Source organism: Chiloscyllium plagiosum, unplaced genomic scaffold (genome assembly GCF_037043375.1).
Source record: "Chiloscyllium plagiosum isolate Xiang-an unplaced genomic scaffold, Cpla_swu_hap1 HiC_scaffold_18, whole genome shotgun sequence".
NCBI lineage: Eukaryota > Metazoa > Chordata > Chondrichthyes > Orectolobiformes > Hemiscylliidae > Chiloscyllium > Chiloscyllium plagiosum.
In genome coordinates this window covers 50,416,377-50,442,148 of record NW_028270156.1, presented here as the reverse complement: position 1 = coordinate 50,442,148, position 25,772 = coordinate 50,416,377, and the positions used below count along the sequence as shown (strand labels likewise).

General features: G+C 41.2%; 1 protein-coding gene across 3 annotated transcripts in view; it reads right to left on the bottom strand.

Annotated features, from left to right (window-relative positions):
• saxo4 (stabilizer of axonemal microtubules 4) overlaps positions 1-18,220 on the bottom strand; it is a 151,348-nt gene extending 133,128 nt beyond the window's left edge. Inside the window, exons 1-2 of one of the 3 annotated variants that reach the window (XM_043705996.2) lie at positions 18,195-18,220; positions 630-736 (exon numbers count right to left, since the gene is read on the bottom strand). In XM_043705996.2, the coding sequence (XP_043561931.2) occupies positions 630-735 (106 nt within the window). In that variant the 5' untranslated portion in view covers position 736; positions 18,195-18,220. Of the gene's footprint in view, positions 1-629; positions 737-17,923; positions 17,933-18,194 lie in introns of those variants that run through there. The other 2 variants (XM_043705995.2, XM_087996611.1) reach the window with 2 other exon arrangements.
• Between the last annotated feature and the right edge of the window lie 7,552 nt (positions 18,221-25,772).

The window sequence follows — 25,772 nt, the reverse complement described above, 5'->3', positions numbered from 1 at the left end:
TGCATGTTTCCACGTCTCAGCAGCTGAGAAGCTGAGGCAGGGACAGAGATTGAAGTAGGCAATCTTTGTTATGGAAAAGCTTAAAATCAGAAGTTCACCTCAGGGTCAAAGAAGACAATTAGTTCAGTTCAGCCTGAGACTGTAACCAGTGAGAGGGATGGAATGGGTAACTGGAGAATGGGCTTTGTGATGTGGGACTCACTGAAGAAAACAACCAAGTTTCACTTCCTTTTACATGGCACCATAGAACAAGGGTGTAGGTGTGCAGTAAAATAACCTTTTCACTATTTCACATCGGAACCTTAAAATCATGGTAACAGAAGACATTTGTGCCCATCAACCTGGGCTGGACTTGAACTCCTTGCAGGCCCAGTCACACTATTCGGTCTCTTAACCTGAGATCCCTTTCAGTCCAAGACTATCTTCAGCTCTTTGAGAAATTGTACGACCTAAAGCCTAAAAATCTTTGCACCTGGCATGATATGGTTGTGAAACTACTTTAGATCATTAACTTTCTCAGAAGATGCCAGATTTATGGGCTGGTGATTCAACTGCCAATTCTTACATCAAGTTCTCATATTTCCAAAAGAACCCTCAGCACCATGACAGATTCCCTTGCATTCTCTTACCATACGTTGTGGAATATGTGGTGGAGTAGAATTTCAGAGGGTTGGCATCTGCTCCAAAGCTTGTCTTTGTATAGTGTGGCGTGCGATCCACTGAAATCAAAGCCATTCTGCAGCAAGTATATTTGAAAACAAAAGATTTTAATATATTAGTATGTGGATAGACACTAGATTTTTTAAAATTAAGTGGAGATCATTAATTAGATTTCCATCCATTTAGAGCCCAATCCAGTTGTTTTGTTTGGGTTTGCATTGATTGCAGAAATGCTGGCCAAGTTCCAATCAACTATATTCAAATTAAGTCACAATATTGGGATTTAGGAACACACACAACATTTTTATTCACACTGATATAACATTTTCCCATTCCTCTGCCTGTATGAAATATTTCACTAAAATGCATTGTAAGGGTAATGCACTTAAAATGTCCATCAGCAGAATTTCTAGATGCACATTTTCATTTTCTTCGTGGGTTTCTAATTACCCTCAGGAAAGTTTCGGTAAAATGTTCTAACAATATTGGTTTTCTTGTTGCATCCATACAGTAAAGGAGGGCCCCATGTTCAACAACCATTTTCATTAATCAAGCTCAATTGAGGAAGATGGTCAGTGTGTTACAATATGCATTATGGCCCAATATGGAGGAGAGTTAAAGAGATTTCAATATTCTATTCCAAAATTCTCTGGCCTTACTCTCTACCTCCACAATTTAAAAATCCTGAACAAATTAGGCTCTTTTGACCATCTTTTTGATATACTGGGTCTGCCAATGTGACTCTTTCCAGTTCCCACATCGACCCTCTTTTTGGGTGAAATTTCAAATGAACACCGAGTCAGGGGCACCTCTGTCCTACAACCCCACCATTGGGTGCTGCAGAAGGGGTGGACAGAGAGGAGGGTTAGAAGTGTGTCATTAACTCTGGCAATGAAATTTGATTTTAACTTAATCAGCTTCCTTTGGATGTTTTGTTTTTGTTGCAGTGGAGTAACTATGTCCCCTTCAAATGAAGAACTTCATTGGTAAGATGGTATTTTTGGGTTCCAACTGAAGTATTGTGTGTCCTACTGCCAGCTATGAGCTAAATTAAGGTGGTTGAAATTAATTTCACAAGGACAGCAGTCAGCAGAAATTTTTATCACCTTACTCTGAACCAGCTTTGAACATTGCTCCCAGTGATAAGAGGTCAGAACAGACCAAGTTATCATACACACCAGGAAATCAGACAAAGCCATAATCAGTAAATCATTGTGGATGGGATGGAAAAAAGTCACATAAATTTCTCCCCATCTAATGAATGTCATACAATCAAAAATGGCGGACAACTGTTAATATTGCTTAAGGTTGTAAGGATCCACAGCATTGACTAACACAGTTTGATATTTTGGGCTGGACTTTACACCCTACTGTTGGCTGTGCTTTTCAAAAGGGACAGGGCACTAAAATGGATTAGGGGGCCAATCATCAGCTTGCCACCCCACTCTGATCCATTCCCCACAGTACAGGAATACCCAGCCTTGGGCCTAGTGAGGCTCTTGATAGCCCATTTAAGTGGCAGTTCTGAGCACTGATCCATCCCCATTGCCATAACACATTGGGCAGTAGTGCCACAGTGAAAAGGCCACCTTGTAAACCCTCGCAGCCCCAGGAGGAGACTTGGCCCCAGACATGCAGTGTACAGGCCTTCTCCAGTATTCAGGAACCAATCCTACATCCAGCCCCAAAGCAAACAGTCATCTAGATACGTCTTTCCAGAATCTCCTACAAAGAAGTCATTGAAAAATGTAATGTTACTGACTCAACAGAGGAGATCAAGAGGGTGACCTTGAATTTTCAAAAGTCCAGTCCCTCTTCAAATTTTGCATAGGCTTGGGCCTAAGAGAGGATGCTACAGTTTGGCTGCAGAGCATTAAGCCTAAACCTAGGACAGCAGTTGCAAGTAATAATCCCAAGTGGAATGACATAGAGATTGGTTGCTACAAACTGTGTGAGAGACCATGACATTGTCGTTCAGTCTTTGTTCAACAAGTGAGTGTAATCCACCACACAGACAAACGAATGAAACAAACAAAACAAAAGGAGATGCCAAGTCTTTGATGGGCAAACTCCAATGTCAGTACCATGTATAAAAGACTGACAGATGATGTGCAGTTGGTAAAGTAAGCATGAAACTGCTGTGATCCACATAGAATTCAATGGGCTGAACATCAGCATAGCTACCCCAGGCCTCTTCAGCCAAAGTGTCCTTATTCTGTGGAACTCATTGTCACAGAAGGATGCTGAGGCCAAGTCATTGAGTGTATTTAAGACAGAGATATCTAGATTCTTGGTTAGTAAGGGGATCAAGGGTTATGGGGAGAAGGCTGGAGAATGAGGTTGAGAAACATGTCAGTCATAATTGAATGGTGGAGTAGACTAGATGGGCCAAATGGCCTAATGTTGCCCCTATGTTTTATGGTACTGTGATCTTGTGGCTTTGTGAGAGCAGATCACTGAAGGACAAATGTTACATGTTCATCTGACTGGGAAGGAATTCAGAAGAAACCTGTGATGAAGAAGTAAGCTTCACTGTAATGAACTCACTACTCTCAGTGATGGAGCCAACATAAATGGTTCAGAATGTGTTCTCTCCATCCATGATCAGAGTATTTGTACCAACTGGATCTGACCATCACTTCCTGTGAATGCATAACATTCACAACAGATCCAGCTATTACAGCACTGACTGTGAAACAGATCACTCCCTGGTGTGCACTAGGCTGAGAATGCAACCCTTCAATCTTTCTCATTCAAAGTAGAAATGGTGTCGTCATATCAAATCCGCAATATTGCCTACCCAGGTAAAACCAACAGCTTCTTAATGACATGCTATCTGGCACCCTCACACAGAGTGCAGAAACGAAATGGAACACACTTTGAGATATCATCTGTAATACTGCAATCACAATATTAGATTTAGATTGGATTAGTTACAGTGTGGAAACAGGCCCTTTGGCCCAGCAAGTCCACACCGACCCGCAACTCACCCAGACCCATTCCCCTACATTTACCCCTTCACCTAACACTATGGGCAATTTAGCATGGCCAATTTACCTAACCTGCACATTTTTGGACTGTGGGAGGAAACCGGAGCAAACCCACGCAGACAATGTGAAAACTCCACACAGTCACCTGAAGCGGGAATTGAACCCGGGCCTCTGGCGCTGTGAGGCAGCAGTGCTAACCACTGTGCCACCGTGCCGCCCCAAATATATGAGAAGCACTGAGAGCTGCTTAAAATAAAATCTAGCAAACAAATGGACATACTTTCTAACAACATCAGCATCAGGAAGCCAAATATTACGGTCCTTGATGTTGCCTTACCATCATATACCAGCATTAACATAGTAACGCTAGAGATTGTGGATAGCTTTCCATCTCTAGGGTTTCCACAATTGCCAGCAATCTGTCACTTGGTGCGAAAATCAATACACACATCAAAAAGGCTGATGTCCAAGATGGGTAAGAGAGTGTAGGACAACAGCAATCTGACTGTCTACCAAACCTGCATTCCTAGTGCATTCCTCTAGAAGATTGGACAAAAATGTTATGCAGGAGAAAAAGCTGAACAATTCTGCCTTCACTGCTCAGATGTTTCCTCAGCAGCCCTTAGCAAGGCAAGAGGATCAACTCAGAGATCCCGGAATATGCAAATTCCATCAGTATTTTTTCATTGCGAGGCCAATTATGTCTGTGCTGACTCGGCCATGTTTATCGGTTAGATGATGAGCCTCCTCCACTGCCAAACCCGAACCACCTGACACCTGGAGGAAGAATGCCTCATCTTTCTCCTTGTGATCCTTCAACCACACGGGATCAATGTGGATTTCACCAGTTTCCTCATTTCCATTCCCTCCACCTTAACCCAGATCCAACCTTCCAACTTGACACTGCCCTCTTGACCTGTCCTACCTGTTCATCTTCCTTCCCACCTATTCATTCCATCCTCCTCTCTGACATCAACTTCACCCCCTATTTCATTTACCTATCCCCTCAACCCCACCCCCTCCCCATTTATCTCTCAGCCCCCTTGGGCCACCCCCTCATTCTTGATGAACAGCTTATGTTCGAAATGTCGATTTTCCTGCTCCTCGGATGCTGCCTGACCGGCTGTGCTTTTCCAGCACCACACTCTTCAATTCTGATCTCCAGCATCTGCAGTGCTCACTTTCTCCCTGATGGTTGTATGGTCAAAGACCATCTGTACATTGAACCAGCCACCGAGTCACGATCTCTGGGTGTCTATACCTTTGCTACAAAGACACCTGTATGTGGAATAAGAACATGGCAGACATTGACACTGATAACTTGGGGTCATGACCTCTGGAGGCTGACACTTTGGAAGGGCACTGAAAGAGATGAGCAGAAATGTTGAGAGGCAAGTTTTGAGAAAATAGAGGCCAGCAAATCATGTATTGTCTCAACACATTTCTCCCACTGCAGCAAATGCAGCAGATACTGTTATGACTAGAGTTTCTGAGCTTCAATAGGAGCTTAACCCAGAGTTGACCATCATGGCATGAATTGTCTTCCTATGAGAGAGAAGGTTGTGACAGTCAAGAACTGTATTAATTGTTAGTTTGTGAGTATCCCTGCTTTGCGGAACTCAGGAAAATCAAAACAAGAGGAGAGTTGAATTTGAACAAATGTTTGACAAGATATTCTTTAAATGCTGATGACACACACCTACTTCTTTGTTAGGGTGAAATGCAGGGCTTGTTGTGATAATGTGCTTCCATTACTTTGAAGCTTGGCTTCCCAGCTACCAACCTTTAATTCAGCAAATTTATTTTGGATTTCAGAAATGGAACAAGATTAGCAGCAGCAATAGCTAGGTCAGTACCATAGCACACAGATACAAATTGCAGAAGGCAATATTCACAGAGGTTACAAGCATAAACTTCTTGGGCACAACAGAGTAACAATGAGACTCAAGGATTCATGTCAGATGATTGCAGACCTTTGCAGTCTCCTAGAAGACCACTGTGCGTTGTTGGGCTTCTCTGCTACCAGCAGCCTGAGAAGTTAAACAGAGCTGCAGTTTAACTACGTTCTCCTGAGAGTAACTTACTCAGTACAGCATGAAAAGGGTTGCATATTCAATTGCCACTTTGAAGAATTGGTTGAGAAACATTTGGGTAAATATATTTGGTCTCAATACCACTGAAGGAGAGAACTTCAGCCAAGAGCTCCTCCTTCTGGTACACACTGCAAGATATGTGCACACCTGTGTGTGAATGAGAACGAGATTGTCATGTTCCCACAATGCATTCACGTACAGGCAGCTATGACCTCAGTTCACATCTGAAAAACTCAAATGAGATGGTAGAAAGCTGCCAGTGTCCACCCACACAGCCACACTCCAGCAAGAGTCAACACTTTAAGAGTAATGAGGATAAGCATGAAGGTCAAGTTTTTGTAAAAGAAAATCACTATACCAAATTGATACGCTTGTTTCTTATAAAAGATTCAGCCCTCCCAAACTGAGTTCTTTTCCATTTATAGCTGTAGTTCCCAACTTCTTTAAACAGCTACTTTCCTCTTAAGATGTGCCTCCGCTATGTACAATCCACACATAACTTGCTAAGTACTCTTCACATCCTGGCACTTTTCCAAGGACGGTTAATTCTGTGCAAATGTCTATGGAAGCCCCTCCCCAAACTATACACAAATGCATTTAACTATTTTTGCAAACCCTCTTTAGTTTTAAGAGGAACTGTGTTGAACAAAATTGATACAATTAAATCAATATAAAAATACAAAGAATGGTGAAGAAGTCTATCAAACCAACTTCGTTTACAGAGCATGTGTCATCCACTCTATTGTAAACTCCACCTTACCTACTGTCTGTCTTCAAAAGATATACAAAAGATTCATCACCAAAAACAGAATAGCAAATCCCACAGTATCTGTGTTTACTATCATTACTTTCCAACCCTGTTGTTTCAACAAAATTATTTCAGAAGCAAAAATGTATCTACCACAGCACCAAGAAACCCCTTTTAATTGGACAATTATCTAACTCTTTTAACACTTGAGCCTCTCAAATGGTCACAGTTACCAATTACCCTATTTACTCCGGGCAGTGTAGTGACAAATGTTCTATCAACAAGTTTTGAAACGAACCATGCATGTCCAATCTTCTCAAATGCAATCATTGTCTGATGATGATTCGAGTCTAGTACTAATACTGTAAAGGTTGTCAGTTTAATCCACTTGCTGGAATCCTTGCAAGACTAATTCAGGGCTCTTGAGGTGCAGTGGTAGTGCTCCCTACCTCTGAGCCAGGAAACCTGGTTCAAGTTCTACCTTGCCAAACGTTATGCAAGGGCGTCTTGAACATGTTGTTTAGAAAATAGCTTTACTTTGAGCATAGTTTCTTATCATTGCTTTAGAGAATTATAAACACAAACATCAAGATCCTTCTCTGACAACCAATTTCAGTCCTAGTTCTCGTAAAATCTAAGTCACACCACACTCTTCCACCTCCCTACACCTGCACAGCAATTTCCCAAACAATTGCAGAAGGTGTAACACCTATCTGTTGACTTCCTCCCTCCTCATCATCCAAGGCCCCAGCCACACCTTGCAGGTGAAGCAATCCAGTCTACGGTATTCACTTTGGTCACAGTATGGTCTCCTCTATATTTCAGACACAAAATGCAGACAGGGTGACTGTTTTGCAGAACACCTATGTTCTGTCCACCCAGAGCTTGCAGTCACCTGCCACTTCAACACATCATTAGCTGCTATCAGTTCTGATAAAGAGTCATCAGCATCAAACTATTAACTCTTCATTCTTCTCGCAGATTCTGTCAGTTTTGGTGGAAATTTCTGTTTTTGTAATGAGTGCAACTCTGATGTTCTTTTATCCATCCACATTTCTTGCCTTTCTTTAATAAACTCATCAAGGAGTTACTACAATACTGAAATTTGGAATGAAATTTGAACAAATCCATTCATGCAATGCTACTGCAAAATAGTGGAATCGACGTTTCGGGCATAAGCCTTTCTCCTGTTCCTTTGATGCAGAAGGGCTTATGCCTGAAACGTCGATTCTCCTGTTCCTTTGATGCTGCCTGACCTGCTGCGCTTTTCCAGCAACACATTTTTAAGCTCTGATCTCCAGCATCTGCAGTCCTCACTTTCTCCTACTGCAAAATAGTGCCGTGTCTCAGACACAGGAAATTTCAAAATAGCCCTTCTTTTTGGTTCTCTGGACATTATCCCACCATGCGACCTAAATAAGTCACTTTTAGTTTAATAAATTCACTTATGGCAAACGTGACCAAATTGGCTCTTTATAACCAATCACACAGTGCAGTTAAGTGTTGTAAATGTTCTTCCCAGGTTTAGCTGAATACAACTAAATCATTTATGTATATTGCACAGTTGCATAATCCTTCAATGACCTTGTCGGTTAATGGTTGAAACGTTGCTGGTGCATTTTTCATTTCAAGTATCATAACTTTATATGAATAAAGTCCATCTAGTTTTGCAAAAGCTGATATTTTTGGCTGTATCAATGGAACTTATTAATTTTCTATCAATGTCAATTTTTGAAACAAACTATGCATGCCCAATCTTCTCAAATACAATCATCCTCTGATGATGGACTTAGATATGAATCTGTCTTTGTTATCACCCTGATATTGTGACAATCAATATATAATCATTATTCATCTGGTTTTGGTATCACCACAGTTGGTGAGCTTTAGTTATTATGACTCTGTTCAATAATGTCATTGTCTATCATAAACTTGATTCTTTCCCTCACTTGAGCTAAATTGTCTTGGTTGAGTCCGTAAGGATGTTATTTTCTAGATAATACATCATACACATTTACATCATGTATTGTGTTGTGATGCCAACTGAAGTTAGTACTGTCCAAGACAGAAACCAGAAAGAATCTATTATGACTTAATAGATCGTACTCTTTTGAAATTAGTGGTAGTCTTTCACTGAAACATGAAAATACTAGGCTGTAGATTTCGTTGTAACAATAAATAAGTTTATTACACAAAACAAACTAAGTTATCTAAATATATCAGGTTGAAATATTTACAAAAAATAAAGGCCCATCTATCCCTCACACCATCAGTTTATAGTTACTTAAAAGCAAAATATTTTTTCCCTGCCCAATTAGTAGGTTTGATTTAGCTGTTTTTCCCCTCATTTCCTGTCATATGTCCTGTGAAATATTTTCCTCAAATCCACACACCACTGAGATCTTCAGGTTTTCTCAATTTTGAATAACTAATGCAGATTTCTAACCAAACTGTACTTGGCTGCATGTTTTTCACAAACTTACACTGAGGTAACTTATTTGCTTTTACAAACCAACGTAAAATTTCAACCCTATATTCCAGCAATATCACAGTGAAATAGAATTTCATTTCTTACTCAACTGATCATGTTGCAAGTGTTACCTCCTGGTGAATTTCTGCACATTCACCAGATGTGTTTCATTTTATTACTGTCTCTCTCAGACACGCAGACAACAAGCAACATGAATTTGACTGGGACAACACTACTATCATAGGGCAAGCCAGACAGAGAACAGCCAGGGAATTCCTAGAGGCATGGCATTCATCCACAAACTCCATCAACAAACACATCGACCTGGACCCAATATACCAACCACTACAGCGGACAGCTGAAACTGACAACCGGAAGCGGCAGGGACAGACCACTATAAACACCGGAGGAAACATCAAAGAAGTGCTTCGCAGGAGGCTCCCAAGCACTGATGATGTCGCCTAGCCAGGGGACGAAACATTTGCAACAAAAACTTCCAGCTCGGTGAACAGAATCACAACAGTGTGCAGTTTGGTCTCCTTATTCAAGGAAAGATGTAAATGTATTGAAGACATTTCAGAGGAGGTCTATGAGACTGAAACCTGGAATAGGATAGATTGGACAGACTGTGCTTGTTTCCATTAGAGTTTAGAAGAATGAGGGATTATTTGATTGAAGTACACAAGACCCCGAATGGTAAATTTGGAAAGGATGTTTCCCTTTTCTGGGTGAGTCCAGAACAAGGGGGATACTGGTTATAATCTCGGAGTCACCCTTTTAGAGTAACAATGAGAAATATGTCTTCCCTCAGCAGGCATTTGGAACTCTTTGCCTCAGACGACTATGGAGGTTGTGAAAGCAGAAGTAGATAGATTTTTTGGGGGTGTGCATGGAAATGTGGTAATCAGAGTACAAGATCTGGCATGGTGTTATTGAATGGAAGAGCTGGGGTGAAAGGCCGAGAGGCCTACTTCAGTTCCTTATTCGCTTCAGCAATTATCTCACTGGGTAACTTGCTTGGGCAGTTAGCTTAAGACACGTGGTTACTTGGGAATGCTGTTTTGACATGATGCTAAAAAAATTAGTTTCTCACCCTCAAGAAAATCACTTGCACAGAATTAAAATCAATAACCCATTTACCTCTGCTTAGACCCCAAGCTTCCAAATAATAACAGCAATAAATTATGAACCTTTATCACAATTTTTAAATTACCATAAGACAGCTGATGCCTTTAAAGGGGTTATGTGTGCCCTCCCCTCTTCCTTTGGACACCATCTTGCTTTTATGGAGTTCTCAGAGGGAAGCTGCACTCTACGTTTCTGGGAATTAGGCTCGGAAGAGCTGGTAAGAAATATAGAGCAGCGTCAAGGCTTGGAAAAGTTCAAACTAACAATGAGGGCCACTCGACACAAGATCCAGGCCATTGGAACTCATTGTAACACATCATCTGAGGAATTAACAATCTTTGCTGCTGCTCTTCTGTCCTCTAGTGGATGTTGTAAATGTGTGCATTTGAATTTATAACCACAAAACATCACACAGTAATTGGCAATGATGCTAGTTCTGTAGGAATGATAATTAAGTCTACCATTCTGACGATCAAAGCATTATTTTCAAAGAAAATAATGTACTTACCTCCTTTTATTTCTGAAGGATGTTGTTAGTGGAGTAATATGCATATTTAGTTTTATTTATTTATAAATAAATAAAAAGGTGCATCAGCAATTATCATATTATCCTGGTGTAGTAATAGTATGATGTAGAATGTCTACTGCTACCTTCAACTGTACTCCAATCAGTTGAATTGGCATTTCAATGCAAGCTGAATTTAACAAGTTGTCAAGTTTCAACTTGACATTAAATGCATTAAATAACAGACAGCTGAGCTGAAATTGATGCTTTATCCAAATGCAAAGGAGTCAGTCAACTCGAAAGGAAAAAGAACAAACAACCCTCATCCCCTATTTTTAACTTTACAACTTGATTTGAGCATTCACATGTTGGAGATTCAAACATCAGCTGCAATTACCAAGCTTGGAGACAAAGTATCTATGTATTGATATTGCATCTTTATAATTTTCTCAAGGTTCATAGATAACAAACTTGGCTTAAATAGTTAACCGTATCTGAACAAAATACTGTTTGCCACTCTGCCTTGCTTTAAAGAGCAACCGAAACTACTCAAACCAGAGAAAAGGTCAGAAACACTTAACTGAAGCAACATTGTAGGTTCTACAAAATAGGGCATTCCTTATTACAGCTGAGAATGATCTTAACCATAAAATCATGAAATCACAAAAAAACAGAAGTAGAAGTTGGATATTCAACATCTCCGGCCTGCTCTGCCATTCAATAAAACTGTGGTAGATCTAACTGTGACCCCCAACTCCACTTCCCTGTCCACAGTTTTAATAATGTCATCTGTCATTCTACTAAATACCCATAATTACAGGCCCAGCCTGTTCCCCATCTTTGTCCTAGCGATTGACCTTCCATGAACACCTCCAATGGAAGCATATCCCTCCTCAAATAAAGAGATCAAACATTGTACACAGTATTCTGAAATAAAAACAACAAAGGATGGGATTACTCAACAGGTCACATGCCATAAGAGGTAAGACAAGTAGAGATCACTCTGCTAATCTGAAATGTTAAATCTGTTTCTCTTTGTTTTTAACTTCAGATTTGGAGCAAAGACAGTATTTTCATTTTGTGTTGAAAAAAAGCTCTAGGTGGTCTCACTAACAACATATATGCTGATAACAAGACTACCCTAGTATTAAAGTTTCCTCTATATTCCAATAAAGGACAATATTCCATTCAATCTTCCCAATTCCTTGCTGTACCTTGCAGTTCATTTATGATGACACCCAGATCTGTCTGCATTGCGATATTCTGTAGTGTCTCTCCATTTTAATAATACATAATGTTTTCTATTCTTGCCACCAACAAGGACCCCCACATATCTTTACAGATAATCCGTTGTCTGACAAACGTTTGCTCACTCACTCAACTTTGCAGGCATTCCTTTGCAGACTCAGGGCAGTATTGAGTGGAGGACATGAAAGTTTCACTGTCATATTGAAAATGGGCTACTATCACAATGCCACCTCCTTTTAGGAAGCGCTACCTTATTCAGTGCCAATTAGTCACGTAACTTCACAATAGCAGGCATTCTCCCAGTGGAAGTACCCAAGGGCAGACAGAATATACACTGAGAGCTGCCAACTAACCAAAGGTCAGAAGCTCTCCAATTATGGATTTTACAATGGCCAGTCAGTCAGTATGTCAGACCCGACTTAATGCCTATTGTAGAGACTCTGAAAGAATTGGCAGAAATTAAATATTCTTCTGGGCAGTTTCTTTAAGCCTAGAATTCTCTGCAGATCTCCATAAAAATCAAAGATTTTGAGTGGTTCCAATGAAGTTAAGTAAAATATTTAGTCAAGAAAAGTTAGGCAATTAAAAGCATAGTCTAACTCCCATGTAACTATTTAACAGATGCCATGCTCATCTCACACACTCCAACTCCATCAATCCCAGAACTTTTACACACCCAGACATGACATGACACCACTAAGGATCCAATCCAACACCACCCCATCCTTCCCAGCCAATCACCAGAGCTCACAGGGTCACTGCATCCAGAACCTCCTCTCAAAAATACGGAGCCCCCTTCAAAAAGAGAGGTCAAAGGGATAAGCTGCATGAGATTGACACTCCCTGGAAAATCGGGCCCAGTGTAAAATAGCCCAAGTCTGCGCGGTTCTGAGCATCTGATCCCTAGTGGCACTGGAATCTGGGAGCAATCAGCTGGGTAAAACTAGCAATCAGAACTTGAAACCTCCTGCTGATGTGTGCACATTAGGATTTTATCAGGGTCCCAAGGCACACCAATGACAGTAATGGAGTTGGAGGCTTCTGTTCATAGCAGATTTTAGCCATTATTTGTTCATGCTGGATATACTGGATAAACTTGCATCCCCCGCACCAGCCCATAAAATTATAGTTAAATAAATCTGTATACTCAATGCTGGATAAATAAACATGTTGAACATAGAAAAATTTTGTGTCAAATGTGAATTTGTTTCTGTGCTTTCAAAGAAAGCTGAAAAAAATCATAATTACCCCATTTGGTGTTTTTTTTTCCTTTTCAATCACTGGATGGTGGAGAGTGGAAGATAAAGTTGAATTTTTTTTTATTCATTCATGGGATATGGCCATCACTAGCTTGACTAGCATTAGCTGCCCAATCCTATTTCCCCTTCAAAGGTGTTGTGAGCCACTATATTGAACTGCTGTAGTCCATTTGGTATAGATAGATCTACAAAGCCATCAGGGAGGGAGGATGGTTATAAAAAGTTGAGGCATTCTCTGTCACTATCCAGCTAATTGCTAACAATCCTCAAATTCCGACATCTTACACATCCCTCCAAGGTACTGAGGCAACACTGGATTCAGAGAAAAACCCATCTTTAGTGCTTGCCCACAGTGACACTCGTATTACCTGTGTCTGTTGTGACAATGTTACATTTCTGTAATCTACTGGCTAGTTGACGGACTTCCTTCAGCTGACAAAGTAAAAGCTTGGATTCAGGTTTTTGGTCACCTTTATTGATACTAACACTTTATTTCCTTAGTTTTATGCAATTCAAATTTCAAACTGCCATGAGGTTTGAACACGTCCACAGGATTTTTAATACAGTAACATAACCATCTCAGCATGTCAGACTCAACTAATAGTTGAAATTCTCCTGCTCCTCAGATGTTGCCTGACCTGTTGCACTTTTACCAGCGCCACACTTTTCAACTCCGACTCTCCAGCATCTGTATTCCTCAAGCTCTCTTAGACTCAGCTAATATTTAGGCTTAGAGACAAAAAAACCTGCAGATGCTAGAATCCAAAGTAGACAGAAAGGGAGCTGGAAGAACCAGAGTGGTGGGGGGGGTGGGGGCTGCGGTGTGCTTATCGTGGCAATCGCACAGGGCACAGCGCATGTGTCCCAGCCCAAAGCACCAGCCCCAGGGTCCGGCCACGGCACCAGGTGAGCCCCAGACCCCAGCCCCAGGGTCCAGCCGCGGCACCAGATGAGCCCCAGGCCTCAGGCCCCAGAGTTCGGCCGCGGCACCAGCCAACCCACCCCAAGTTTCAGTTTATTTGTTCACAGTCACCCCTGGAATGCAGTTTTAAAAGAAACAGGAAGGGATCAGGAATGGGAAGGAAAGGGAAGGAGATTAAGCATTGAGCGGGTTTGAACTGAGCGGTGGGTTGGTTATACCCTATTGCGAGACATTGAGCTGGAGAGACAAAATGAGTCAAGCTAAGATCTGGAGGAGGAGTTTCAGAGGGAAAGCTAGGTGAATCAGAAAGGGTAAAGTGAGGCGATCAGCAAACTGGAAACAGGAGAGTTGGCTGGAGCTTGAAGCACTGAATGATGACAGGTACCAGCTGAGTGGAGCAGCAGATAATTCAGCTAGGCAGAAGTGGGTATTGCAGATGCTGGAGATTTGAGACAAGATTACTGGAGCAGCAGATAATTCAGGAAGGCAGAATCAACATTTAAAAGGCATATGGTATATGAATAGGAAGGGTTTGGAGGGATATGGGACAGGTGCTGACAGGTGGGACTAGATTGGGTTGGAATATCTGGTCGACATGGATGGGCTGGACTGAAGTGTCTGTTTCCACATTGTACATTTCTATGACTCTATAACACAGCAAGCCAGGTAACATCAGGAGGTGCAGAAGTCGACATTTCGGATGTAACCCTTCTTCAGGTATTCAGGCTTGGGCTGATATGTGGCAAGAAGCATTTGTTTCACACAAGTGGCAAACAATGACCATCTTCATGAAGCAGAATCTAACCAACTCCCCTTGACATTCAATGGCATTACCAATACTGAATCCCCCCAACATTCTGGGGGTTGCTGTTGATTAGAAACTGAATTCGTTCAAACAGGTAAGTATTGTAGGCACAAGACCAAATCAGAGATTGGAAATTCTGTGGTGAGTAAGTCACCTTCTGACTCCACAAAGCCTACCTACCATCAGAAAGGCAGAAATCTGGAGTGTGGTCCAATAATTGCCACAATTGCGACAACAATTGAGAATCACCATAGCACCAAAAGAAGCCTACCTGACCAGCACCCTATTCACCATCTTTAAAATTTGTTAGGGCTAGGCTGGAATGTGGAGTAGTCATCCATGATCTTTTTGAATGGCGCAACAGACTCAAGCGTCTGAGTGACCTAGTCCTGCTCCAAACTCATATGTTCGTATGTATATTGATACGAGGAGAAAGTGAGGACTGCAGATGCTGGAGATCAGAGCTGAAAATGTGTTGCTGGAAAAGTGCAGCAGGTCAGGCAGCGTCCAAGGAGCAGGAGAATCGACGTTTCGGGCCCTTCCTGAAGAAGGGCTTATGCCCGAAACGTCGATTCTCCTGCTCCTTGGATGCTGCCTGACCTGCTGTATATTGATACGACATGGAGACAGACAGTCAAACCAAAGCCTTTCCACCACTATATTTGCAAAACAGTAAAATTAAACAATCAAAGACCCAGAATAATTCCTTTGATGGTACCCAGCTGGACTTCTGAACAAAGAATCCCAGACTTTGTGAATAATTAATTCCACACACTCAAGCAAAAGACTTCACAATTTATTAAATACACAATAACCTCAGCAGAGGAAAAAATAAACAACAAGATTAATGTCTATGCTTTCAACATGAAACATTTGTTTTCAGCCCCCATTCACACAAAAGGACAAACAGACAAATACATAGTTAAGGAGTAAATAAAAGAAAATCATAAAAATAGCCAGATTACTTAAATGGTGTCTGCAATTTTTTTTCACAGGCATAAATATGAACTCCTTAATTGGTTTTCTGAAATGTTGATCAGGGTTGCCTTCTCAGAACAACCAAGCAAAGATTGAAATTCTTCTAATTCAGCCTTCTACTCAGCTGGTGTAGCAGATTAGGCAGAAAGCTTTCACACCTTCACGCTGTGTTGTCAGCAGCCAAGCTCATCTCCTCAGAAAATATGTTTCAAAACAACAACTTCAAATCTGGTTCCACCCTGATAGGCTGCTTGTCTCTTCCTGAGGCTTCAGTTAACAACAGTCATCTTCTTGAGCACATGGCTGCTTCCAGACTTACCAGAACCAATTCGAAGGTACTGACACTGTTAATAGTCGAGAGCTTCTACGTGTTTAAACACAATGGTCTTACCAAGGTCACTGTATCAATTAAAACAGTTTTAATCAAAAGTCAGCCTGCAATTAGCTTCCAACCTCACAAGCAAATAAAGCTTGTTTAATCTGTTATTTTCCTTTAACCACAAGCTATTCCAAATGCCACAAGTCACTTCCAGCTCTCTATTCCAAGTTCACAATTCCAAACCAAAATTAATTAAATAATAAAAATAAGTAACAATGAAAACTAAGTGAGGATTCTAATAATATTAAATAGTCACTTTCTACATCACTGATGCACAGTCACAGCACTCCACAAGGAGCAGTTTAGAACTTACCAAGGCTCCTTTGATCACATCTTCCAAATTCATGCCTTCAGCAGTGAGGAGGACAATGATAGAAGGCACTTGGAATCATTACCTTCTGCAAGTTTCCCTCCGAGTCACCCTGACTCAGACCTATAAAGTCATTCCTTCATCGACACTGAGTTAAAAACATGAAACTCCCTTCCTAAAAGTGAGCAGCCTGGTGGCTCAGTGGTTAGCACTGCTGCCTCACATCACAAGGGACTTGAGTTCGATTCCACCTTGGGCAACTGTCTGTGTGGAGTTTGCAAATTCCTCCTATGTCTGCGTGAATTTTCTCCACGTGCTCTGGTTGCATCCAGAGCAGATGTGCAGGTTAGATGGATTGGCCACGGAAAATTATCCAGGGGTGTATAGGTCCGGTGGGTTAGGCATGGGAAATGAGGGTTACAGGGACAGTGTGGTTCTGAATGGTGCGATCTTTGGACGGTCAAGGTAGACTTGATAGGACAAGTGGTCTGCTTCCACAATGTAGGGATTCTATGATTCTGGAAGTGCAGTTGGAATGCCTATATCCCTTGGACTACAATGGTTCAAGGATGTAATGTAGTAAAACTTCTGAAGGTCAATTTGTGATGGGCAGTTAAGAAAATTGAACTTGACAGTGATGCACACATCCTATAAACAAGTCAAAAAAAACTTTGCAACTGACGATCAAGAATTCTGCATTAAGTAGGCTGCGGTAAGAGATTGGGTGGTATAGATAATGTTGTAGATTGCAAATAAGAAACAAAGAGGGTCAATGATGAAATCTTGGGCACTTTGAGATTATTGTTTAGGGGTGGGAAGCAAAGGTGATGGGGTGGGGTGCTGACATAATTGAAGCAGTCTGGTGTGGAATATCAAATGGTATGGGAAACTGACACATCTGAAATGTGCCATCTTGCACACTGAATTCACTCATTTGACGTGCATGCCTCTTGTTATAGAAGCAATGCTGTGCAAAAAAGGCTGTTTGTATGTCCGGCAATTAAATAAATATTCAGGGTTGATATGTAATCTATGTTAGAATAAAGTTGATAGTATGATAATCAGAAAATTTAAAATTAAAAAAAAAGTTCGAATTTTCGATTGCCAAAATCACTCTGGTTCTAGGTCTCCCCCCTCCCCCCGCCCTCATGTCTGTAAAGATGTGTGAAAAGAAACCTAGGGGGTGTCTCGACGATTGAAAGCTCCAAGTGAGAACTCGACACAAACCATCCCATTGATGCCTCTCAGAAGATTTATAAACTTTTGGAAGTTTAATATATACCATCAATGCCTATTTTTGGCCATGATACAAAATAAGGAATCAGGTCCCGGGAACTCGGAACTAGCGGAGAGTTATTACAAGTTTTGAAATCCCCTGTACCTGCCCCGGCTTTCCTCAGCCAAGCCACCAACTCTCCACTTTCTTACCTGCTGTCAGCTCGGTTCCTTTTCCTACAGCCTCTCTCTATCTGTCTCTGTCTCTGCGAGTTTCTACTTGTAACCTAGCAACCGTTACCCCGGCAATAGAGACAGAAGGAACGTGTTAAAAAGTAGCACACAACATTATGAAACAAACTTCAAACATGATCCGACCAAGGGGGAAAACTTTTCCTCTGATCTTCTACCAACTGTAGCATTTACTTACCAATGTACAAGGCGTGAAGGGTTATACTCGGTAACAACTTGGATCTAAACTTACCTCGGTTTTTGTTTTCATTTTAAACACCTCTCCCTTTCATACATTCTTTACATCTTTTGAAGGCACATTCTTCCAGATTACGTGATAGGGTGTGCTGCTGGAGTGTCAGGTGTCATTTTAAACAATTCTTATGTTTGAACCAATTGCGTGAACAGACCACACATAACTGGAGACTGTTTGCAAGATAAATAAATTGTAGGAAAATGCTACTGCTGGATAGGTCAGGAATATTTTGGAAATTATCAGGAACATATGTTAGAAATGGGGTAAAATGTTGTTTTTGCAGATATAGAAAAAGCATACAGAAAAGGGGTATAGCAAGAGAACTATTAACCCTGCAGGTATTTAGGGACTTTTCAGTGTATAATTGTGGTTAATTAAATACTAATTTTGGTGTGTAATGACGATAACAAAAAGTTCTTTTTGTAAAATTATGCTTTCAGCAAAAAGCTGAGATAACCAAAATACTTGAGCTATACAAAATGATACAAGTTAATGAAATGTCCGAGGATGGAATGTACCAGCAGAATTGATACAAAATGTTAAACCAGATCTAGATGTACTGTCGACAAAATAAATGTATGTGTCAGCACTTACAGAAAGGAAGGTTGCCAACCTGGGGAAGGGGGAAGTAATAAGGGTGGAGCACAGCTGGACAGTGGTCTGGCACAGCAAGAGAGATTAGGTAATTAGGAGTCTGGAGAGATGACCTCACTCAGCTCAAAGGGTATAACTGTACACTAACCTAAGTTCTAATTTGCTCATTTGCTTATGCAATTGAAGCCCTTACTTGCAAGTTCGTAATAAATTGTCTTGTTTCCAGTTTTGGTGGTCTCGTCTAAATTTTATTTAATTTTGTTTCTAACACACATAACTATCCACAAGCATTTAAAGTTGACCATATCTTTACATTTATATGGTGTCAAATTATATTTTTAAATAACTCAAAAAGTGGGGTGCAGCAATAGTTCTTGTGTTGGTATATAGCAGAAAAGACAGATTTTACTTTGATCAGAATTTTGTTTTATTTTCCACCAATATGTCAACTAATCTTTTGATTTCAGATGTTATATTGTATATTTATTTAATTTAAACTATACATACTGTCATAAAGATTTTGTTTTTGTTTATTTTGAAGATACAATTTTGAATTTGCCTTTTCAGGCTGATTTGTTAAAATACTGAAGGGCTGTTTAGACCATTTATTTAGAAGAGGTTTTTCCTTTTTAAATAAAATATGAACTTGTTATTGCAATTTGCAACAATTAACACTCTACCAAGCAATTTATAAACAGGGAAACTAATCCCTGAGGAACTGAAACATCCAGGTCTGGCTGAGTTTCTCCAGTAATTTCTGTGTTTGTGTGTTTCAGATCTCCATCAGTGGTTTTTGTTTTATTTTAGTCACCGAGCTATAAACTGTTTTGAACCAATGACTGCCACAAACATGAACAAATAAAATAATCTTCAAGGTCTCCTCACCAAGCAAGAAAGAGATTAGGACTATACTGTAGCGAAGATAAATTGTGAGCCTCTGTCTTTCTTTGGAAGTTTTGTGTGAACCTTTGAAAAGTGACCAGCCTTGAGAGAAAACCAACTACTGATGTGAGTTTGCCTCCAACAAGGTGATTTCACTTGATCCCTATGTTATCACCCATCACATAGGAAAGTGGGCATTGATGTTAGAGTGTAGGAGAATCCAACAGATGTTCACCAGATATACTCGAGCAATAGTCAATCTCAAGTAAAAGTTGGCCCCTATTTTTGGCCAAATAACCTGCAATTTTCCATATATCTTGTGTAATAGTCAACCCTAGGTATTCACAGATAACAGACCAATGATAATGAGTCAGTGTGCCGGCCGTCAAGCTCTACTGCCGGTTTTTCTGCTCTGCACCCGGTCTTCCAGTCCACTGGCTGTTGTGCTCTGCTCTGGGTTTAAGGAATTACTATTTTTTTTTCTTTATTCATTTAGAGATCAATTGGGCTTCTGCTAATGATATATGAATTTTGACAGGCATGAATTTCAGCCCCTCAAAAATAGTATTCATGTAATAGTCAACCCCATAAATTTAACCTTAAAAAGTAGTTTAAAAAATGACTTTTACTCAAGTATATACGGTATTACATTATACACAAACATTATATTCCTCAGATATCTAAATGTTCGACCTAATGGGTTACAAAAGCACCACAGCTTCCAGCAACATGTCATGCTGCAAGTAGTCCAAGGAAAGATGGTGGTTGAGATTTTTGGACCTATGGGTCGCATGTTGTGACACAATAATGATATCATGAACATGTCTCTTAAAGGTAAACTGATGTAGTGTGTTGCTTCAAGGTATACTGTGTCTTTGAAAGGTGTACTGATGTACTGATCATGTGATGTAACAAACAACTGAGGTCTTCTAAAATGTAGAAGTTGTCTCTTTATATTTGCTTCCAGGAGAACAGCTTAAGTAAGTGGCCACAATATTGAACTGACTACAACAAGGCCAGTCAAGGATCAATTAATTGCATGCTTCTTTGTTTCAACTTTCATGAACTGCAAACTCATTGTAAGACTAGTTTCTTTCTCTGCCAACTGAATGTGTCAGTGTGAGTGTTGTGCATGTGTATGTATATGCACATGCAACTACTGTGTATAACCAAATGAATGGAATTGCATTCCTTAGCTTGGGAACAAATATCTTCGGAAAATGTATCGTCTTCTTTGTTTAACATAAGAAAATCCATCTGAGTAACGTTTTAATAGCCTTAAAACCTAAATAGTGGTACAGTTACTGCCAAGGAACATTGTCTCTTAATTTAAAAGCAAAACCCAGTCAAACAGGGAGTGGGAGAATTAAGGAATTCATTTCTGCCCTGCTTATTAGAAAATATATATACATATATATATATATATTTATGTTTTGGATGCAGGTTTGCTCGCTGAGCTGAAAGGTTCATTTCCAGACATTTTGTTACCTTACTAGGTAACATCTTCAGTGGACATCATGCAAAGCAATGCTGATAATCCTGCTTTCTATTTATATGTTTGGGTTTCTTTGGGTTGGTGATGTCATTTTCTATGGTGATGTTATTTCCTGTGGTGAAGTCACTTCCTGTTTCTTTTCTCAGGGGATGGTGGATGGGGTCTAACTCGATGTGTTTGTTGATAGAGTTCCAGTTGGAATGCCATGCTTCTAGGAATTCTCGTGTGTTTCTTTGTTTGGCTTGTCCTAGGATGGATGTATTGTCCTAGTCGAAGTGATGTCCTTCCTCACCCGTACATGAGGATACTAGTGAGAGAGGGTCATGTCTTTTTGTGGCTAGTTGGTGTTCATGTATACTGGTGGCTAGTTTTCTGCCTGTTTGTCCAATGTAGTATTTGTTACAATCCTGGGAGCACGAGGAGGTTGAACAGTTCATCCACTTTACCAAGACCTTCCACCCCGACCTCAAATTTACCTGGACCATCTCAGACTCCTCCCTCCCCTTCCTAGACATCTCCATTTCTATTTCGGGCGACCGAATTAACACGGACATTTACTATAAACCAACCAACTCCCACAGCTACCTAGGCTACACCTCCTCCCACCCTGCCCCCTGTAAAAACGCCATCCCATATTCCCAATTCCTTCATCTCCGCCGCATCTGCTCCCAGGAGGACCAGTTCCAATTCCGAACAACCCAGACGGCCTCCTTCTTCAAAGACCGCAATTTCCCCCCAGACGTGATCGACGATGCTCGCCACCGCATCTCCTTCACTTCCCACTCGTCCGCCCTTGAGCCCTGCCCCTCCAATCACCACCAGGACAGAACCCCACTGGTCCTCACCTACCACCCCACCAACCTCCATATACATCATATCATCCGTCGTCATTTCCGCCACCTCCAAACGGACCCCACCATCAGAGATATATTTCCCTCCCCTCCCCTATCAGCATTCCGAAAAGACCACTCCCTCCGTGACTCCCTTGTCAGGTCCATACCCCCCACCAACCCAACCTCCACTCCCGGCACCTTCCCCTGCAACCGCAAGAAATGCAAAACTTGCGCCCACACCTCCCCCCTTACTTCCTTACAAAGCCCAAGGGATCCTTCCATATCCGCCACAAATTCACCTGCACCTCCACACACATCATTTACTGCATCCGCTGCACCCGATGTGGCCTCCTCTATATTGGGGAGACAGGCCGCCTACTTGCGGAATGTTTCAGAGAACACATATGGGACACCCGGACCAACCAACCCAACCACCCTGTGGCTCAACACTTCAACTCCCCCTCCCACTCCACCAAGGACATGCAGGTCCTTGGACTCCTCCATCACCAGACCATAGCAACATGACGTCTGGAGGAAGACCGCCTCATCTTCCGCCTAGGAACCCTCCAACCACAAGGGATGAACTCAGATTTCTCCAGTTTCTTCATTTCCCCTCCCCCCACCTTGTCTCAATTCCAACCCTCGAACTCAGCACCACCTTCCTAACCTGCAATCTTCTTCCTGACCTCTCCGCCCCCACCCCCACTCCGGCCTATCACCCTCACCTTAACCTCCTTCCACCTATCGCATTTCCAACGTCCCTCCCCCAAGTCCCTCCTCCCTACCTTTTATCTTAGCCTGCTTGGCACAATCTCCTCATTCCTGAAGAAGGGCTCATGCCCAAAACATCGATTCTCCTGCTCCTTGGATGCTGCCTGACCTGCTGCGCTTCTCCAGCAACACATTTTCAGCTCTGATCTCCAGCATCTGCAGTCCTCACTTTTTCCACTGGTTGCAGAGAACAGTAGAACATAGAAGCCTCCTGCAAGCTCCCCCCAACCACATACTATCCTGACTGGGAACATTTTTGCCATTCCTGCACTGTTGTTGGTTCAACTCATGGAACTCACTTCCCAACAGCAACGTGAGTTCACTAGATGAGTTACAATGGATTAAGAAGGTGACTACCTTCTACTACCTTCTCAAAGGCAATTGAGGATGGTCAACAAATGATGGCCTTACCAGCCATGGCCACATCATATGAAAGAAAAAAAAAGTTGACAGCTTTTGCTGAATTGAAAACCTAAAGGTAATTCATTTATAGAAGCAACTAGTGAGCAAAAGGACAAAGTCATGTGAAAGTACATATTTAAATTGGAAATAGCAACTACACAGCAATAGTTTTCCAGAGTTTGGCAAACCCAGTTTTGGTTATCCAGTTCAGAATGATCCTTAATCCAAGTCAATCAACCACAAACCAGCTCAATCACATATTACAGAGCTAGACAGCCATCATTCCAGACTGCTATTCCAATTCCAGCATATACTTATACAGCTACATCTCCTGCGGCGCTTTTCCTAGTGATACAGATCTTTGCTATTCTCTAATAATGGGGATGGCTCTCTTTTCAGGACATTGTTTTACAGGCAAATTCTACTTTTGTTCAATAGATTCTTGCTTATTTTGATCATTGAATTGTATATATTTGTGCATTATTCTGTGATAAATATGAATGTGTGTTCTTTAAATGTTATATTAGCCAATTGCCTGTGGTTTCAGAAGGAGAGATGTTAGACAGTATGGAAAGTTACACCATTTTGTAGAGACATAATACAGTCATTGAAACATAGAAATAAATATAGGAAATAGAGCAGAGATAGACCATTTAACCCATAAAGCCGGCTCCCATTCAATATGATTATGGTTGAGCATCCAAATCACTACTTTGTTCCTACTTTCTCCCCATCCCTTTGATCTCTTTAACCCTAAGAATTATATTCTTGAAAATGTTCAGTGTTTTGTCCCCAACCAGTTTCTGTACCAGACAACTTCACAGGCTTACCACTCTGTGGGTGACATTTATCCCGATCCCAATCCTAACTGACCTACTCTGCATCCTTAAACTGGACTGTTCAATCATCAGAACATTTTTCCTGCAATTACCTTGTTTAGTCCTGTTGGGGTTTTATAGAATTTACTGAGATACCCCCAACTCCCCATTCTTCTAAATAACAGTGAATATAGCCCTAGGATGACACGGTGACTCAGTGGTTAGCACTGCTGCCTCACAGCACCAGGGACCTGTGTACAGTCACTCTCAGGTGACTGACTGTGTGGAGTTTGCATATTCTCCTCCTGGGTATCCTCCCACAGTCCAAAGATGTGCAGGTTAGGTGGATTGGCCAAGCTAAATTGCCTATAGTGCAGGCTAGGTGGATTAGCCATGAGAAATACAGGGTTACAGGATTGGGGTGGGATGGTCTGTGTGACTTGATGGGCTGAATGGCCTGCTTCCATGGGGAATTCTATGATTCTAACCAATCCAGTAAATGTTTAGCACCAGGATAGGTCCATCCTAATTCCATCACTGAAAATACACACACACCTGTAGAAAAATCAAAACCACATCAACATTTATTGTACTGTCCCTTGTACAACTCTCTCAAGCTTGTTTCCATGAAATGAACAGCTTTAATGCTTTTTACTGATCGTTTATTAATAATACATCATGAACTCTGAACCATTGTGAGTAGTACAAATCACTAAATGCTGTTATGGAAAATATTTTTCTCCACTAGGAGTCGTTGATTGCTGTGTTTGTTGCTGCCAGCAAAGAAATGTCTTACAATAAGAGCACTTTGTGTGGAACTATTGCTTCCTTCAGCTTAGCATTGACAAAACAGAAGTTATTACATTTGGTTCCCAGCAGAAATGTTGTTCTTTTGTCCCTGATTCCGTTGTCCTGTATGGTTTCTTATTCAGGCAAAAATAAACATGCAGCCTTCACATCTGAGTTTAAAACTCCAAAACTTGGCTATTACTGCCTATTATCATGCACAGTGGAGGTTTCACTACACAACATTGACAATGCTGCCTTGCACATCTGTCCTTGAGCTGTGAAGTGCATGGGGTGACTCTTAAATTTGATTTTGTGTGTTGACATTGTTTCTGATGAAAAATTCCTGAAGATCTTGGGTTCAGAGTCTACTAGGATTTGATCAGCATTTCATGGGTGAAGAGAATGCGGACAGTGAGAGAATAGGAAATTGGTATAGTATTTCCCACATGGTCAGATTATCAATTAATAAAAAAGAGAACAACACTGCACCTAACGGGCAATGATGATTAATGGAACTCAAGCTTTGCAAGTGATGTGTCTTTTAATGTTGCTGGCAGCCCACTTTTTTAATATGTAAACCTTTGCTCAGTGGCAACTGTCTTGTCGGTTGAGTCTGAACATAATGTTTTAACATGTCACTCCTGACATTTGAGCCATTAATCTCAGTTCACACTTCAGTACAGTACTGAGTACACTGCACATTCAGAGGTACTGTTGTTTGGATGAAACATTAAACTGTGTTCCCCTTGCACTCTTAGATAATTGAAAAAAATTCTTAGAATCACACAACCATAGAAAATTTAAAACACTGAAAGAGGCTTTACAGCCCACTGTGTCTGCTGGCTTCCCACCTATCCGCTCCACCCTCCTCGCCGACCTATCACCTTCACCCCAATTTCATCTACCTATCACATTCTCAGCTACCTTCCCCCGAGCCCCACCCCCTCCCATTTATCTCTCAGCTCCTTGGGCCACCCCCTCATTCCTGATG